We start from the raw sequence: 17,238 nt of genomic DNA, 5'->3' as shown, positions 1-17,238 counted from the left end.
ATATTTATTACATATAAGAGTCAATAATAAGTCATATAACCAATCAAATATTTACATTTCATAACATAAATATAAATAAAAATAATTTTTTGTACTTAGTTAATAATAGAAAAAAAAATGTGTCTGAGTGTTGACCGCGTGTCGAAAAAAGTTGACTGCGTGTCGAAAAAACGTGTCGGAGAGTTGACCGCGTGTCCTCAAATGTTGACCGCGTGTCAGAGCGTTTCGGAACGTGTAAAAATTTGCGTGTCCGTGCTTGCTTGCATCTAAATGTTATTATTTATTTGAAATTTATAATTAATTAATTGGTATAGATAACCGTTAGATGGACAGAAATCAACGGTTGAGATGAAGAGTAAGAGTTGTAAGTCTTACTCTAGAGTCAAAAGAGCCCTCCCCCCATATAATTTATATATATATATATATATATATATATATATATATATATATATATATAGGGATAGGATCAACTTACATTGGTGTAAGAATAATAAATCTTATACCAAATCTCAACCGTTGATTTCTGTGCATCCAATGGTTGAGATTTATTGGGAATTAAAAATTATTAATGAGTGAGACCTAATAAATCTTAACCGTTAGATGTAGAAAATCAATGATTAAAATTTGATGTAAGATTTATTATTCTTATACCGGTGTAAGATGATCCTGCCCCATATATATATATAGGGTTTTATATCTATTCTATTGTAAGAGAGGTTTCAATTCTCCAACAAATACAATTAATGGTGGGGCCCATTCTTTAAAAAAATAAATTCGAAACACGTTATTCAATGTGCAGGAGATCAAGACTTTCTTGTCACACGAGAAGTTTTTGGCCTATATATGTATGCATCAACTTTGTTGTTAGCAGATGGGGGGTTGTGTTAGTCCCAAGAAATGTGTAATGGTAATAGGGAAAATAATTCTTATGTTGTAGGACAATTTTTTCTTCAACTAGTGAGACATTAAATTGTGCAATAATTTCTTTTTATTTTTATTTTTGAAAAAGTTTCAAATATTCCTGTGGTTTGCATGCCTTTGAATCACTTACCCTCTGTACTTTTTTTTTATCATTTATCGCTCTGTGCTTTTTTTATCCAAGTCTCTTACTAACAGAGTTAAGAAATTAATCAATATTTCTATTTTCTCCTTCTTACAAAAAATAATAAAATATCATCCAAATGGCTTAGGTCAAAATTATAGATTTATTAAAAAATAAAACAAAAATATAACTAATGCCAAAGGCATCAAATAAGGTTAGTGGATAATGAATATTGCTATGAGAAGAAAATAATAAGAATATGAAACTCAAACTATATAATCCAACAACGGTTGGAGAGCATGAGTTAGTGGATGTCATAGAACAAAAAGTGATCAGAGAATCTATCCTAATACAAAGAGCTCTTGTTGTCTTTTAATATCTACAAAGAATTGTATATTTCGATCCGGTGACAAGATTAACTATTTTTTTATTTTAAAAAACAATAAAAAATTATATTAGAAACTACACTTTTTTTTTCTGCTTGGCCTTTGTCTGTGTGTTGTCTATACAGATGTAGATTAATTATTTTCTAAAAAAATTGTATTAGTAATTATTATAAAATGATAATTGATGCCTTTGCAATTTAGTATTTGATTCTGATTTGTAAATCTCTAGTTTTGGCTTTTGTCAGTGGCTCATTTCAAGATAAAAATGTGGTACAAATTCACCGAGTAAATCTATATTTTTGGCCTTTGGCTATTTTTTTGTAAATTTTATCTCATTGCAATTATTTTTAAATGACAGAAAATTCATTGTTAAACACATCTCACGTTGATACTTCTGATACCAGTCATGTGGAACAACCATTTTCTTATCTCAATTTATGGGTTATGATGGTGACAATACATGTTGGACAAGTGGCTTTAATACTCAAGAGGGGGGTGAATTGAGTTTTACAAAATCTTTTCGCAAAGTGCCTCCTTTGATATCTTAAAGACTATTTCTTCAATAAAGTGATTTAATAAGGAAAAATCTAAGTGTGAGAGCAAATGTAGAGATTAACAAAGTAAGCAAGCGAATGGATAAAGACAATCTAAAAATGCAATTTCAATACTTAAGTAAAGAGGTAAAGGTTAGAGAAATTGCAAACTAGATGTATCCTGGTTCGGTCACCACCACCGTGACCTACGTCCAGACTGAAACCGCTCGATCAATTATTTTCACTATCTATCAAGCTTGAGGGTGCTTGACAAACCTCTACAACCTTTCAAGACTTCGGGCTCTTGATGCCTCACAATTTTTCACTCCAAATTTTCTTAGGAATTTGGTGACCATAGGGTTCACTCCCCTCTCAAATCAAGAAGTAAGATTGAGGTGATTAAAAGTGGCTAAGTACTCTCAAAGTACAGATTGCAAAAATTGAAGAACTAATAGATGTATAACTTCAAAGGAAAGATGAGCTCAAGTGTATGCAATGAGTAAAGTAAGTAATCAATGAGCAATAATAGGCTAGAATGAGTAATAAAGGTTCAATAAATGATCTATGGTCGTCCACTGTTCATTACTGTTGATGTGAGTATTTATAATGACACCTCATTTGAAAACTAGCCGTTTCTAGCCGTTGTGATCCGTACATATCCGGATATTTATCGGGCTCATATCCGGATATGGTATCCGGATATTGTATCCAGATATTCTCAGTGCAATATCCGGATATTTCATGGCAACACCCTTTTTACTCGAATTCTGAGTTTCTTTTCTTTGAAAATGGTTTCTATGACTTGTAATTCATGAAATTGGTTATGAAAACTGTCTTGAAGTGTTTAAATCATGTAGGTAACTTTTTCAAATCAATTTCGGACAAATCAAACCTTTTGTTTTGACATTTCTTTAAAGATGCATTCTTTTGAAACATATGAGTGATGAATGAACTTGAGCTCATGCAATGCTAGAATCCATACACCTTTACATATTTTTCCTAAGTCCTAAATGAATATACCATTTGAGATCTTGGACTTGGATTGATGCTTGAGACTTGATGCTTGCATTCTTTCACATTTGCTTGAGTTTCTTTTGGATGTTGCTTCGTCCTTGAGCATTCCTCTTTGAGTTCGTTTGTTATCATCAAAACTATGTTGACGTGGAATCATCAAGTGTAAGTACGTTGCAACCACATCATCACTTTGATTCATCAATACATATATAAAGCATGAACATCTACATTCCTTTGGGTTAGCATAACTCAAATACAACACACGTACTCAATCTAAGATTATGAACGAAAACAATTTTGGAGATATATCTGTATCTACTAATTCTAGAAAATTAATTTCATCAAAGAAGAGATAAGAAAGAAAATTTATTACCTTGTTACAATAACTTTACAAATTTTGTGTAAAATTGGAGAATTTTGATATAGTTCAAAACACTTGTAGAGATTGGGGAAGAAGATGAAATTAGAAACGCTAAGGTGTGTTTTAGTAAGAAGGGTAGAATCATAATGTTAATTAGAAACTCTAACTCTAACTCTGATTTGGCGACGGTTGGTTAACCGCCGTACTACTATTTTAGCGACGGTTCTAACCGCCTCAAAATCGTAATTGGACCGTCGCAAATTGCACCTTTTCCTGTAGTGGGACTTGGATGGAGAAAAAGCGCATGAGGTAAATGATAAAAAAAAGCACAGGGGATAAGTGATTTAAAAGCAAATCACAAGAGGTATTTAAACTTTTTCCTTTCATTTTTTTAATGGGTGGTGGGCTTATAATATTTTGTGTCTATAGTAAGAGAATAAAATCTCATCTTACATGAAAAAAAGGGAACCTTTAATTATGCTGGTTAAGTTGTCTTACCCAAAAGTATAAAATTAAAATTGTTATATTTATTCAATTGAGGCACTAGATGGTATTTAATTTGAAAATAAAAAAGCCTATGCTCATTAAATTGCATTACTGTCAAAACTGATATATATTTTTTTGGTAACATCTCAAAACTGAAATTAAGGGACGAAGAGACAAAACTTCAGGAAAAAGAAGAATATTAACCGATGACGGATATTTGAACAATAACAGACACACCAAAATATAGTAGGTGGTGAAAGGAAATATATAATTTAAAAGAAGTTGACGTAACTATTTAATAGAGTTCAACAAAATACAGCAGTTTTTATCAAATACTAAATAATCCTTACGTTTTATTACTCAAAAGTCAAAAGGCACACAATTAAAACCGTTCTGTTCATTTAATTAATTGAGATATTCAATTTCGTTGAGAAATCATGCTTCAATTCATTCAGTGAAACAATCAACGACCCATATTTTGCGAATAAAATAATCTATGTTAGCTCCTTAAATTACATTACTCAAAAGTCAAAAGGCACAAAATTAAAACTGTTCTATTGGTTTAATTGAGTTATTCAATTGTCACCCATAAATTATGCTGGATGACATGGGTTACAATTAGTACCTTAGAATGTGGGTTATAACTTACAAGATGGACACAGTTTGCTCTACAAAGAGGTTAACCACTGTACTTTGTGTGGCCTCCTAGGCTAACCGTGCATATACCAAAGTAAAAATTGAATCCCTCCCAGTGAAGAAAGAAAATAACCTTACACAGCTTATTAAGGGGGGAAAATAGGAAATTAAGTAATTCCACAAACGAGAAAACAAATTGAAAGGAATTTTTTTTTCGTAATTCACTGAAATTGAGATCTTGGAAAGTAGAATGTAACCTTAAAATAGTCAATCATTTGGAATATTTTCAAAATACAATATCTTTTTTCTTTTTTCCTTTTTGCAATCAATGCTTATTTTTTATGTTTATTTATTCAGGAAAAAACTAATACAGCTTATAAGGAAAAATATGAAATTAAGTAATTCCATAAATAAAAAAATTGAAATTATATTTATTCGGTAATTCATTGAAATTGAGATTTTAGAAAGTAGAATGTTTCCGTAAAATAGTCTTTCATTTGGAATTTTTTCAATATATATATATATATATTGAAAATCAATGTTTATCTACTATAAAGAACATTTGTTTGATAATTTTTTTTATATTTATTTATTTAGAAAAATAAAATCAAGTAAAGAAATATTTTAACCTCATACAACTATTATAAGGGGAAAAATGAAATTAGATGATTCCATGAACGAGAAAAAAATGGAAATAATGGTTTACCAATTTTATTTTATTTTGGAAATAATGATTGTTTTTGGTAATTCATTGAAATTGAGATTTTGGAAAATAAAATGTTGCCTTAAAAATAGTCATTCGTTTGGATTTTTTTCAAATTAAAAACTATTTTTTTTTCAATAAATGCTTATTTTATTTAAATAAAATATATGTCTAATAATTTTTTTTATATTTATTTATTTTGGAAAAAATCGATTCAAGTAAAGATAGAAATTAACCTCTTACAGCTTATAAGAAAAAAAATGAAATTAAGTAATTCCATAAACAAGAAAAAATTGATACAATGTTTTTTTTTCGTAATTCGTTGAAATTGAGCTTTTGGTTATTTAATTTTTTGAAAAAGATGCTTATTTACTATAAAGAAAATTTGTTCGATACATTTTTCATATTTATTTATTGGGAATAATATCTATCCTTTTAAAGGATATAAACTTATATCTTTTTAGATCTTAACCGTTGATTTCCGTTCATCAAGGGTTATAATTTATTGGATTAAAATTATTAATTAATTAATAATAAATTTAGCCCATTAAGTTTGGCCTAATAGATTATAACCATTGATGGACGGAAATCAACGGTTAGGATCTAAAAGGATATAAACTTATATACTTTAAAAGGATAGATGTTTCCCCCTTATTTATTTAGGTAAAAATCTATTCAAGTAAAGAGAAAAATTAACCTCAATACAGCTTATAAGGGAAAAAAAATTAAATTAAGTAATTCCATAAAACGAGAAAAAAATTGAAATAATGATTTTTTGTTTGGTAATTCCTTTAGTTCATTTGGAACTTTTCCAAAAATAAAAATAAAAATAAAAATAAAAATAAAAATAAAAGAATGAATCCCTCCCCACTGGCCATATATATGTGTTGCCTCCTCCTGTAGTTGTAGACTTGTACTGTACCCAGAAAAACTATTACTTTGGTTTGTGAAAGTGTCTGTCCTATTGCAAAATGGGATCAAGCGTTGCCACCCTTTCACTCTGCCCTCCATCAAAGCTGCTGAAAGATGAAAGCAAGTTTCAGATTTTCGACTTCAATTTGCTGCAAAAGGAAGAACACATACCTGAACAGTTTATTTGGCCATCAGGGGACTTAACCAAAACCGCTGAAGAAGAGTTCGATGTACCCCTTATTGACTTATCTGCCATCATCAATGGTGATGAGGCTGCTATTGCTACTGCTGCTGAGATTGTGAGGAAGGCATGTGAGAAGCATGGCCTCTTCCTTGTCACTAACCATGGTGTGGACCCACATCTCATCTCTTCTGCTCATCAAGAATTTGACTCCATTTTCAAGCTTCCCTTGGAGAAGAAACTCAGTACTCAGATGGGTGCCACTGGCTACTCTGGTGCTCATGCAGAACGGTTTTCTACCTGTTTGCCATGGAAAGAGACATTTACTTTCCCATACAAACACAACAACGAATCTGAGTCACAAGTTGTTGACTACTTCACGTCTGTCTTAGGAGAAGACCTTCACCACACCGGGTATTTAGTCCACAATGAACTTATCTCATCATTAATTATTTAAAGTTTTTCAATTTTGTTCCATTTATGTTGTAAGCTTTGGCCCACTAATTGAAACCATAATCTTCTTTTCTTAATTAACAAATTTATATTTAAGTATTGATAAATTACTAGTTTAATGTTGTGGGGAGGTGGAGATTATTATCCCCACATGTGGGGTGTAAATAGGTAAGTTGATTTATCAAGAGTCTACAACTCAGCCTACGTCAAATTAGATTTGGTCTATTATATGATCGAGTAAAATGAACAAAGTTCAAACCTTAAAAAAATTTATTTAGAAAGTAGTATATCAACTTTCTTTTAGAAGGCGGACCTATAGCATATAGCTCTTTTAAATAAACAAATAAAATTATTATAATAAAATAAGGAAAAGAATATTATAACAACCAACTAGTGTTACTATCAATGTTATTACCAATCAATTTTCCCATTAAATCAATTATGTTGATTGAACGGTTATATTTATTTTCATCTTTGTATAGTTATGATTCTCATATTTAATACTTTATATTTATTTTCACTTTTGTATAGTTATAATTTTTCATATTTATTGTTTTCACGTTAAATATGGGGAATCATAATCATACAATGATGGAAATAAATATAACCGTTGGATCAACATAATCGATCTAACGGTAAAATTGATGAGTAGTAACATTGGTAGTAACACTAGTTGGTTGTTACTATATCCTATCTCATAAAAGTATTATTTTAATTATTTTTGAATGCATTTAGACAAACTAACAAGTTTAAGTTAGGCCTGTTATTTATTAAATATAAATCATGTCAGACTTATATTTTGCTGATAAATCATGTGAGATTTAAAATATTTTACAAAAACCTAATTTATTTAAACCAAAATATAGCTCAATCCAACTTATTTACAACCCTTATCCGTATGGATTGATGCTGTCATCGGAACTGAGGGGTATTTTTTAAATTTACTCTTTCTTCTTTTAAAAAATATTTCCTTCAATGATATTTTTTAATTATTTGGAATAGGTTGGTGTTTCAAAAGTACTGCGAAGCAATGAAGGAACTAACTCCGGTAATTATGGAGCTGTTGGCAATTGGCTTGGGTGTGGATCGTTTGCACTTTCAGAGATTTTTCGAAGACGCCGAGTCAATAATGCGGTGCAACTTTTACCCTCCTTGCAACAGTTCAGGCCTCACATTAGGCAGTGGCCCTCATTGTGACCCAACCTCATTAACCATTCTTCATCAAGACCAAGTTGGAGGTCTTGAAGTTTTTGTTGATAACAAATGGCTCCCTGTTCGCCCTCGATCTGATTCCTTCGTCATAAACATAGGTGACACTTTCATGGTATGTAAACTAGTCATTTTTTTTCCTTCTTCTTATTATTAATGAAAAGTATTGCATGTTGTGAGACAGCGATAATGATGAATGGTGTGTTTTTTGGTTGTCTAAGGCGTTGTCTAATGGGAGATACAAGAGTTGCCTGCACAGGGTATTGGCGAACAGGGAAATGGAGAGGAAGTCTGTGACTTACTTTGTGAACCCAAGAGAAGACAAAACAGTGAAACCACCAGACAATCTAATTGGCAAAGAAGAACCAAGGAAATATCCTGATTTCACATGGGCAGAATTGTTTGAATTTACTCAAAAGCATCATAGGTCTGATGCTGTTACCCTTCAAGAATTTCTTAAGAGGCTTCAAGCTTCCAAGCCATCCAACTTCGAATGACTTTGGACTTAGGATGCTAATGAAGATTGCATTTGGATAATGATTCCTATATGCATCTTCTTCAGTCAAATGGGTACCAGCAGAAGCAGAAGAGCCTCTTCTTAATCAGCTATATAATTTTCTTGTGTACACAGTGCCAACTAGTACAATATCCTGTTTTCTGTCCGTATTACATGCCCACGGCAGCAAAAATAAGGGATTTTTAGTTTCCGTACTAATCATACTGTACGGATTATTATATCTATGATTAAATTGAAATAATACTGTGTACACAAACAATATATGAATATTGAATTTCGATTTCTGGTGTGTGTATCACTGCATTTATTTTATTTGTAAATATTAAGCTAACCATACTATTTTGTGTTACATACATTTTTATCTAACCGTTTAAGTTTTTAGGATATTATTAGATTATTATATGTTAATAGAGTCTCTATAAATAGTGATTTAAAATTTGATCAATGTTGTTACTATTTTTTAAATAAAGAAAATTTAATTTCAGTGTGATATACGACGAGCCTATATATTATTCGCTTTTTAAGTAAAAAAACTCTTACATAAGCATATTAGATATCAAATTATTAATGTATTTTGATCGCATTGATATTATAATTTATTTAAATAATATCATATATTATTCAAATTAAATAAATTAAATATGATGACAAATAATTATATCTCGAGTCATATAATATTTTAAAGGGATAAATCTTTCTCCTGTAATAAGAAATAAAGTTATTTTTAAAACCCCCTTTTATTTTTTTTTAAACGCCAAAAGTCCTATTCGAGTCCATAGGATTACAAGGGTGATAAAGTTCTCCCTACCAACTCGACTAGTCTAGTTTGAGTTGGATAAGATCACATGGGCGACAAAGCTCTCTCTACCAAATTTTTCAAAGACTCAAACTCGAAACCATTCATTAAGTTGAAACAATTCCTTATTAGTTGATCCATGTAATTGGTGAATCACTTTTTTCTATTTTAAAATACATAAAAATTCATGTCCCACGAAGGGGGATTACTTTCATGCTTCTTCGTATGATGGTGATCTGTTTTAATGAAAAGCTAGTCTTAAGGGCCATATTCCAAAAATAAAGTGATTGAAGAAAATTGTGTGGAAATATCTTCAAGTTATTAAAAAAAATACATAAAACTTCTTCAAATTATTTTTCAAATGAGATAAAAGTTTCTTTGTATAAAAAGAAGATGCATCGAATTAGGTGCTAAGAGAGTATTAAAAAAAATCCCAAAACGAGCACCATTCTATTGCGGGACAATGCTGTCACCGCATTATTGCTGCCGCCGCTTTTTGTCAACCATGTCACTCTTATTATTATTAGCATTATTATAACGGGACATCTTATATTTATAAATGTTTTTGTTTATAATTTTTTATAATTTATATTATTTTCTTTCGGAAGAACACTGATTACACTATGTTCTATCGAGAGAAAATAATATGATTTATAAATATTTATAAAAAAAATTTATAAACGGATCATTCTACTATTATAAAAGGTCATACTTTATTATCGCTAGATACTGTGGGTTTCAATTTTAACAATATACATTTTTTGTCTTAGAAAATTATGCTCTCAGTTTTTTAAATATTTTTATTTAAAATAATAAATAAAACAACAAAGTTGTTTGTTTTTTAATCTGGCTGAACTATTAATGAAGAATCTACGGTTGATATTATATGTACATAAATAGATTTTTTTAAAACTCATTTTTTAATTTTTCATCAATCATAGATTTTATTTAAAGCAAACAGGGATATTAAAATGGGCCAGACTGCCCGATTAAGTCTAACTTGTATGGTTAGAACCAAAGAGTCAGTACAATCAATGACACACAATAATAAAAAGGTTTTACTTCTCTCACGTTGTATGAGAGAAGTTATCTCATGTTGTGAGATAAATTAAGTGGGGCTCACTAATTTAAAATAAAAAAAAATGAGACACGTCTTTTTATGTGAGTATAAAATAAGAGATGAATCTTATGTAACATAAGAGTATAATTTCTCATAATAAAAACACATAAGCTTTTCACCAAAAAAAAACACATAGAAGCTAAAAATTATATGAGTTAGGGTAAGTTCACGGGCAATTCAAATTTAAAATTAAAAAAGAATATTGGATTCAATGCATTTAAAATTATTTTAATAAATAAATATTTTACATTTTTATAAAATATTCTACACAAAATATAATCATAAAGAGAGAAATAAATATCTTACACTTAACATAATTTAAAACAAGAACTAAAATAAATACAAAAATTATTATTGAATCGTTAAAATATATTATATATATTATATAAAATTATGTATAAAAAGTATAATTTTATTATTATATTATGTTTATAATTTACTTTTTTATAAATATTTAATTTTTATTATTATTTTAAATAACAAAAATTTTGATGAATGAAAAAATTAGGCCCACAAATTAACCTTAAGCCAACCTGTTAAACCATAGGACTTTAGAGACTAGGGTTAAAATAGACTCTACCACAAAATGAGTTTTGTGGTTGTGGGTTTGGGCCAAAATTAAAATTTTATGGATAAGCCTGTGTGTTACAGTCCATTTTAGCACTTCTAAAAACAAAAAACTAATTTTAAATAAGGAAAATCCTTATTTTTATATACTTTTATCATATTTTATTCAATACATCATACCAAACCTAAAATAAGATTGAACAGTACTATATGCATACAGACATTATCTTATATTTTTACATTTTTCACCATTTAATTTTAATTAATTTCATTTTTTTTAAAAAAAACTTGTCTCTCATTCGTATGCTTTTGCAATGTAATTTGATCTCAGTTTATTCATTTTTGTAGTGGTAGGATTGTAATTATCTAACTTCAGTGATGGCAATTCGGTAAATAAATGGAACTTCTTTTATTGCCTCACTATCTCAATTTCTCTTCTAAATTCATACGCTCAAATGGATTTGTAGTCATGGGTGTTCCACATATAGGTTTGTTGAGATATATAAAATCATTAATGTAGTCTCACTCAAAAGTTTAAGTTTTTGGGTTGAATTAGTTCTTTACATGGTATCAGAGCCTCGTGTCCCGGGTTCGATCATCGTTGCCTCCCACTTTCTTTCAAGTGGGATTTCATTGTTCGCACAGGTAGGTGGGCTTGTGCATTGTCCACCCTTCTAACCCAGTGAACTCTTGTGTGAAGAAGCGTGTTGAGATATATAAAACTATTAATGTAGCATCACTCAATTAGTTCTTTACGAAGTTCAATAATATGTTTTTGAAATAAACCAACCAGACACATTTTTTAGTTATTTAAGAAGTAATTAGTTATGCTTGGGAAACAATTTTCAAAAATAGAAAATCAAATATAGAAGCAAACAGGCTTTATAAACTATTGTTTTGATTATTTTTTTTTTTTGCAGTTGGTGCATTTCAAATAGGCTAATGACTTGCACATTCCATAAGTATATTAGTCATACAAATAATAAAAAAGTGAATAAAATATCATTTCTACGAATATTAAGATTGAAGCATTAATTTACTATTTTTACTTAAATATAATTTAATATTTTGAGAATAAAATATTCCTCCTTAATTAAATTACATTACTCATTACCAAAAAAATTGACAATACTCAAAAGTCAAAGGAAAAAAATATTCTTATGTTACATGACATAAGTTTTCTCTCCTACACATCCTTCGATAACTATGTCATTTTTTTCTTTTCTTTTCTTTTATATTTTTATGTAGTGGAGCGCATTAATTTATCTCTATGACATGAGATAACTATCTTCTTTAACAATGAGATTAATAAAATCCAAAGTCAAAAGGCACATAATTAAAATCTATTGATTTAATTGAGTTATTCATTTGTCACCCATAGATTATGCTGGGTGACACGGGTTAAAATTAGTTCCATAAGAATGAGAGGCTAACCACTGTACTTGTACTCTCCTAGGCTAAGCGTGCACGTACCAATAAAAATTGAATCCCTTCCAGTAAAGAAAGTAACCTCATACACCTTATAAAAAAAAAAAATTACTTATTCCATATTTGGTTTAGAACAAAATATGACTTGAAATATGAGGTTATTTTATAAAAATAACCCCAAACTATTTTTACTTTTGTAATTGATAGATTGGATCTAGATTTTTATGTGTAGTGGGGTATTTTTGTCTCAAAATTTATTGTTGTGCTTTCCCTTTACTTGGTATTCTGAATTACCATATTATTTTTGGTAATCTGAATAGTGACTTTTCTTTATAAATCAAATTACCGATAATCCTTGAATATCCGAGAATTGTAATTTATTCCTTCTACCAAACGTGGTAATTACATTTACCAAAGAAGGATTACCGGTAATCCTCTCCAAAAACTTGAACCAAACACCCCTACTTGTACTCTCCTAGGCTAAGCGTGCACGTACCAATAAAAATTGAATCCCTTCCAGTAAAGAAAGTAACCTCATACAGCTTATAAGGAAAAAAAATGAAGTTAAGCAATTCCATATACCAGAAAAAAAATTAAAAATGATGAGTTTTTTTGGTAATTCATTGAAATTGAGATATTGGAAAGCAGAATGTTGCCTTAAAATATATATTTTTTGCAATCATTGCTTATTTAATATAAAGAACAATTGTTTGATAAATTTTTTATATTTATATATTCAGGATAAGATCGATTCAAGTAAAGAAAGAAAATGAACTCTCTACCGAAAAAAGAAAAGAAAAAGAAAATGAACTCGTACACCTTATAATAAGGAAAAAATGAAATTAAGATAAAAAAAAAAGGAAAAAATGAAATTAAGTAAATCCATAAACGAGAAAAAATGGAAATAATGATTTTTTTTGGTAGTTCATTGAAATTGAGATCTTGGAAAGTAAAATGCTGCCTTAAAATACTCATTCATTTGGAATTTTTTCAAAATACAATTTATTTATTTTTTGAAAACGTGTCTTGCGGGTTCACTCAAAGCCCGTAGTGCGGAATCACCACCAATTGGCTGGATCAAGTGAGTTTGATATTCTGTCTCAATCCAAAATCTTATCACATTGGGTTTATGAGTTCTCTCACTTCTATAGACTTTACTTAACTCATTACCAATCAAAATAAGACTCATCACATTTGAATAATCCAACAATTTCCATTTCAAGTATGAAACTCAATATTGGTATGCTCTCTCTCAACTAAGTACCTAGACCCAAAGTATGACATTGGGTACATGGATCCTCCCACTGATATGGACTTCACTTAGCTCATTATTACCAACACAATGTGGAGCTCTAAACAGCATTTGTTTGATAATGTTTTTAATATATTTTTTGTAGACATGTTTTTAATATTTATTTAGGAAAAATCAAATCAAGCAAAGAAAGATTTTAACCTCATACAGCTTATAAGGCAGAAAATGAAATTAAATGATTCCATAAACGAGAAAAAATTGAAATAATGATTTTTTTTTTTTGGTAATTCATTGAAATTGAGATTTGGGAAAATATAATGTTTCCTAAAAGTAGTCATTCGTTTGGATTTTTTTTCAAATTAATTTTTTTTTTTTGCAGTAAATGCTTATTTTCTATAAATAACATTTGTTTGATAACTTTTTTATATTTATTTATTTAGGAAATAGTCGATTCAAGTAAAGACAGAAATTAACCTCACACAGCTTATAAGAAGAAAAAAATGAAATTAAGCAATTCTATAAACAAGAAAAAAATTGATATAATGTTTTTCTTCTTTGGTAATTCATTGAAATTGAGATTTTGGAAGGTAGAATGTTGCCTGAAAATAATCACTCATTTGGAATTTCTTTAAAATAAATAATTTATTTATTTATTTGCTATAAATGCTTATTTTTTATTTATTTAGATAAAAATAGATTCAAGTAAAGAGGAAAAGTATCCTCAATACAGCTTATAAGGGGAAAAAAATTAAATTAAGTAATTCCATAAAATGAGTAAAAAAATTGAAATGATAATTTTTTTTGGGTAATTCATTGAAGTTGAGATTTAGAAAATAGATTATGGCCTTAAAATAGTCATTCATATGGAATTTTTCCAAAAAAAAAAAAAAAAAAAAAATCCCTCCCACTGCCCATATATATACATGTGTCGCCCTCCTCTCGTTGTTGTACCTTTGGTTTGTGAAAGTGTCTGTCCTATTGCAAATGGGATCAAGCGCTGCCACCGTTTCACTCTGCCCTCCATCAAAGATGCTGAAAGATGAAAACAAGTTTCAGACTTACGACTTCAACTTGCTGCAAAAGGAAGCACACATACCCGAAGAGTTTATTTGGCCATCAGGGGACTTAATCAAAACCACTGAAGAAGAGTTCGATGTTCCCCTCATTGACTTAGCTGCCATCATCAATGGTGATGATGATGAGGATGGTATTGCTACTGCTGCTGAGATTCTGAGGAAGGCATGTGAGAAGCATGGCTTCTTCCAAGTCATCAACCATGGTGTGGACCCACATCTCATCTCTTCTGCTCATCAAGAATTTGACTCCATTTTCAAGCTTCCCTTGGACAAGAAGCTCAGTACTCTGAAGAATGCCACAGGCTACTCAGTTGCTCATGCAGGACGGTTTTCTGCCAGTTTGCCATGGAAAGAGACATTTACTTTCCGATACAAACACAAGAACGATTCTGATTCACAAGTTGTTGATTACTTCAAGTCTGTCTTAGGAGAAGACCTTCAACACACCGGGTATATATATATATATATATATATATATATATATATAGTCCACAATGAATTAATCTCACCATTATTTAATGTTGTCCAATTTCGTTCCAATTATATTGTTACTATGGCCCACTAATTGAAACCATAATCTGTTCTTAATTAACAAAGTTATATTAAAGTATGGGTTTGTTTTCTATGATATTACCTTATATAACTTTATCTAATGTTCATCAAAACGACGTCGTTTTGGGACGGAAATCATGGTATTTTTGTAATTTTAATTTATTTCAGGGTTATAATAGTCTTTATAACTCTAATTTTTTAATTTTTTAACCCCAAAACGACGTCGTTTCAATGAACATTAGATAAAGTTATCTAAAGTAACATCGAAATTTTTTTTCCTTAAAGTATTCATAAATTACTAGCCTAATACGGCCCGAAGGTGGAGTTTATTATCCTTGCTGAATCTGGAAAAAGTTATACTTACAATTTTTTTTTATAATCTCTTATAATTATTTTTTAGTATTGAATCAAAATTAAATCTCTGATTATAAAATAATATTAGGTGAGAGTCATTCATTTGATTTTGATTCAATGATAATGAAAATGATTGAAAGAGAAAATAAGTTGTTAATATAACTTATTTTTTAAAATTTACTGTTTTCTCTGTTAATTTTTTTTTTTAATTTCCTTGAATAACATTTTTTAATTAATTGGAATAGGTTGGTGTATCAAAAGTACTGCGAAGCAATGAAGGAAGTATTTCTGGCAATTGCGGAGCTATTGGCTATTAGCTTGGGTGCTGATCGTTCGCATTTTCAGAAATTTTTCGAAGATGCAGAGTCAATAATGCGGTGCAACTCTTACCCTGCTTGCAACAGTCCTAGCCTCACATTTGGCACTGGCCCTCATTGTGACCCAACCTCAATAACCATTCTTCATGAAGACCAAGTTGGAGGTCTAGAAGTTCTTGTTGATAACAAATGGCTCGCTGTTCGCCCTCGACCTGATTCCTTCGTCATAAACATAGGTGACACTTTCAAGGTATGTAAACTAGTCATTTTTTCTCTTTATAAACGTTTGTTACTTTGTTAAATGGATTAGGCCGGCCTATAAAGTCTTACGTCCTAGCCTATATTATATTAAATTTGACCTATTACAAATAGTCAAACAGTATATGTTTAGATTTTTAAAAAAAATTATTTAGAAAGCAATCATAGACTTTTTTGGTACAGGTCGGATCTATATATAACCCTACAAGCCAGCTTATATCATATTATTTATTTTAAATAAAATAAATAAAATTATTATTTTAATAATTTTGAATAATAAAATAAAATAATTATTTTTTTACAAATAATATAAAAATAAGATTGTGTATAATCGACCATCGTCATCATCCTTATCCTCTTAAATTGGTGATCCTTGTACACGTGAGTTTACTCTTTTCCCTTTTATTGCATTTTATGAGATAGTGATAATGATGAAATGAATGGTGTGTTTGGTTGTCTTAGGTGTTGTCTAATGGGAGATACCAGAGTTGCCTGCACAGGGTATTGGTGAATAGAGAAGTGGAGAGGAGATCTCTGGCTTTCTTTGTGACCCCAAGAGGAGACAAAACAGTGAGACCACCAGACAATCTAATTGGCAAAGAAGAACCGAGGAAATATCCTGATTTTACATGGTCAGAATTCTTTGAATTTACTCAAAAGCATCACAGGTCTGATGCTGCTACTCTTCAAGATTTCATCAAGTGGCTTGGCGCTTCCAAGCCATCCAACTTTGAATGACTTTGGATTTCGGATGCTAATGAAGATTGCATTTGGATAATGATTCCTATATGCATCTTCTTCAGTCAAATGGGTACCAGCAGAAGCAGAAGAGCCTCTTCTTAATCAGCTATATAATTTTCTTGTGTACACTAGCCAACTAGCACAATATCCTGTTTTCTGTCTGTATTCTATGCCCACGGCAGAAAAAATAAGGGATATTGAGTTTCCGTACTAATCATACTGTACGGATTATTATATCTATGATTAAATTAAAATAATACTGTGTACAGTGTACACAAACAATATATGAATAATGAATTTCGATTTCTGGTGTGTGTATCACTGCATTTATTTTATTTGTAAAT

General features: G+C 29.9%; 2 protein-coding genes across 2 annotated transcripts; both read left to right on the top strand.

Annotated features, from left to right (window-relative positions):
* Positions 1 to 6,132: 6,132 nt before the first annotated feature.
* Positions 6,133 to 8,413, top strand: LOC133292426 (gibberellin 20 oxidase 1-D-like). The gene is made up of 3 exons (XM_061490828.1): positions 6,133 to 6,668; positions 7,710 to 8,031; positions 8,138 to 8,413. Exons 1-3 carry the CDS (start codon positions 6,133 to 6,135, stop codon positions 8,411 to 8,413), a joined length of 1,134 nt encoding a protein of 377 aa, XP_061346812.1.
* Positions 8,414 to 14,580: 6,167 nt separating this feature from the next.
* LOC133292425 (gibberellin 20 oxidase 1-D-like) lies at positions 14,581 to 16,891 on the top strand. Its single transcript, XM_061490827.1, has 3 exons — positions 14,581 to 15,122; positions 15,824 to 16,145; positions 16,616 to 16,891. Exons 1-3 carry the CDS (start codon positions 14,581 to 14,583, stop codon positions 16,889 to 16,891), a joined length of 1,140 nt encoding a protein of 379 aa, XP_061346811.1.
* Positions 16,892 to 17,238: the final 347 nt, after the last annotated feature.

Source organism: Gastrolobium bilobum, unplaced genomic scaffold, assembly GCF_033153095.1.
Source record: "Gastrolobium bilobum isolate Gb01-03AN ecotype WA unplaced genomic scaffold, APGP_CSIRO_Gbil_v1 utg8085, whole genome shotgun sequence".
Taxonomy (NCBI): Eukaryota; Viridiplantae; Streptophyta; class Magnoliopsida; order Fabales; family Fabaceae; genus Gastrolobium; species Gastrolobium bilobum.
The sequence above is the reverse complement of the archived record's forward strand: the minus strand, read 5'-3'. Positions and strand labels throughout refer to the sequence as shown.

Excerpts from the sequence above, each read along its gene's own strand:
- LOC133292426 (XM_061490828.1), top strand. The coding sequence starts at position 6,133 with ATGGGATCAAGCGTTGCCACCCTTTCACTCTGCCCTCCATCAAAGCTG. Across the intron at positions 6,669-7,709 it reads GAAGACCTTCACCACACCGG|GTTGGTGTTTCAAAAGTACT; the intron begins GTATTTAGTCCA and ends TATTTGGAATAG. Across the intron at positions 8,032-8,137 it reads ACATAGGTGACACTTTCATG|GCGTTGTCTAATGGGAGATA; the intron begins GTATGTAAACTA and ends TGGTTGTCTAAG.
- LOC133292425 (XM_061490827.1), top strand. The coding sequence starts at position 14,581 with ATGGGATCAAGCGCTGCCACCGTTTCACTCTGCCCTCCATCAAAGATG. Across the intron at positions 15,123-15,823 it reads GAAGACCTTCAACACACCGG|GTTGGTGTATCAAAAGTACT; the intron begins GTATATATATAT and ends TAATTGGAATAG. Across the intron at positions 16,146-16,615 it reads ACATAGGTGACACTTTCAAG|GTGTTGTCTAATGGGAGATA; the intron begins GTATGTAAACTA and ends TGGTTGTCTTAG.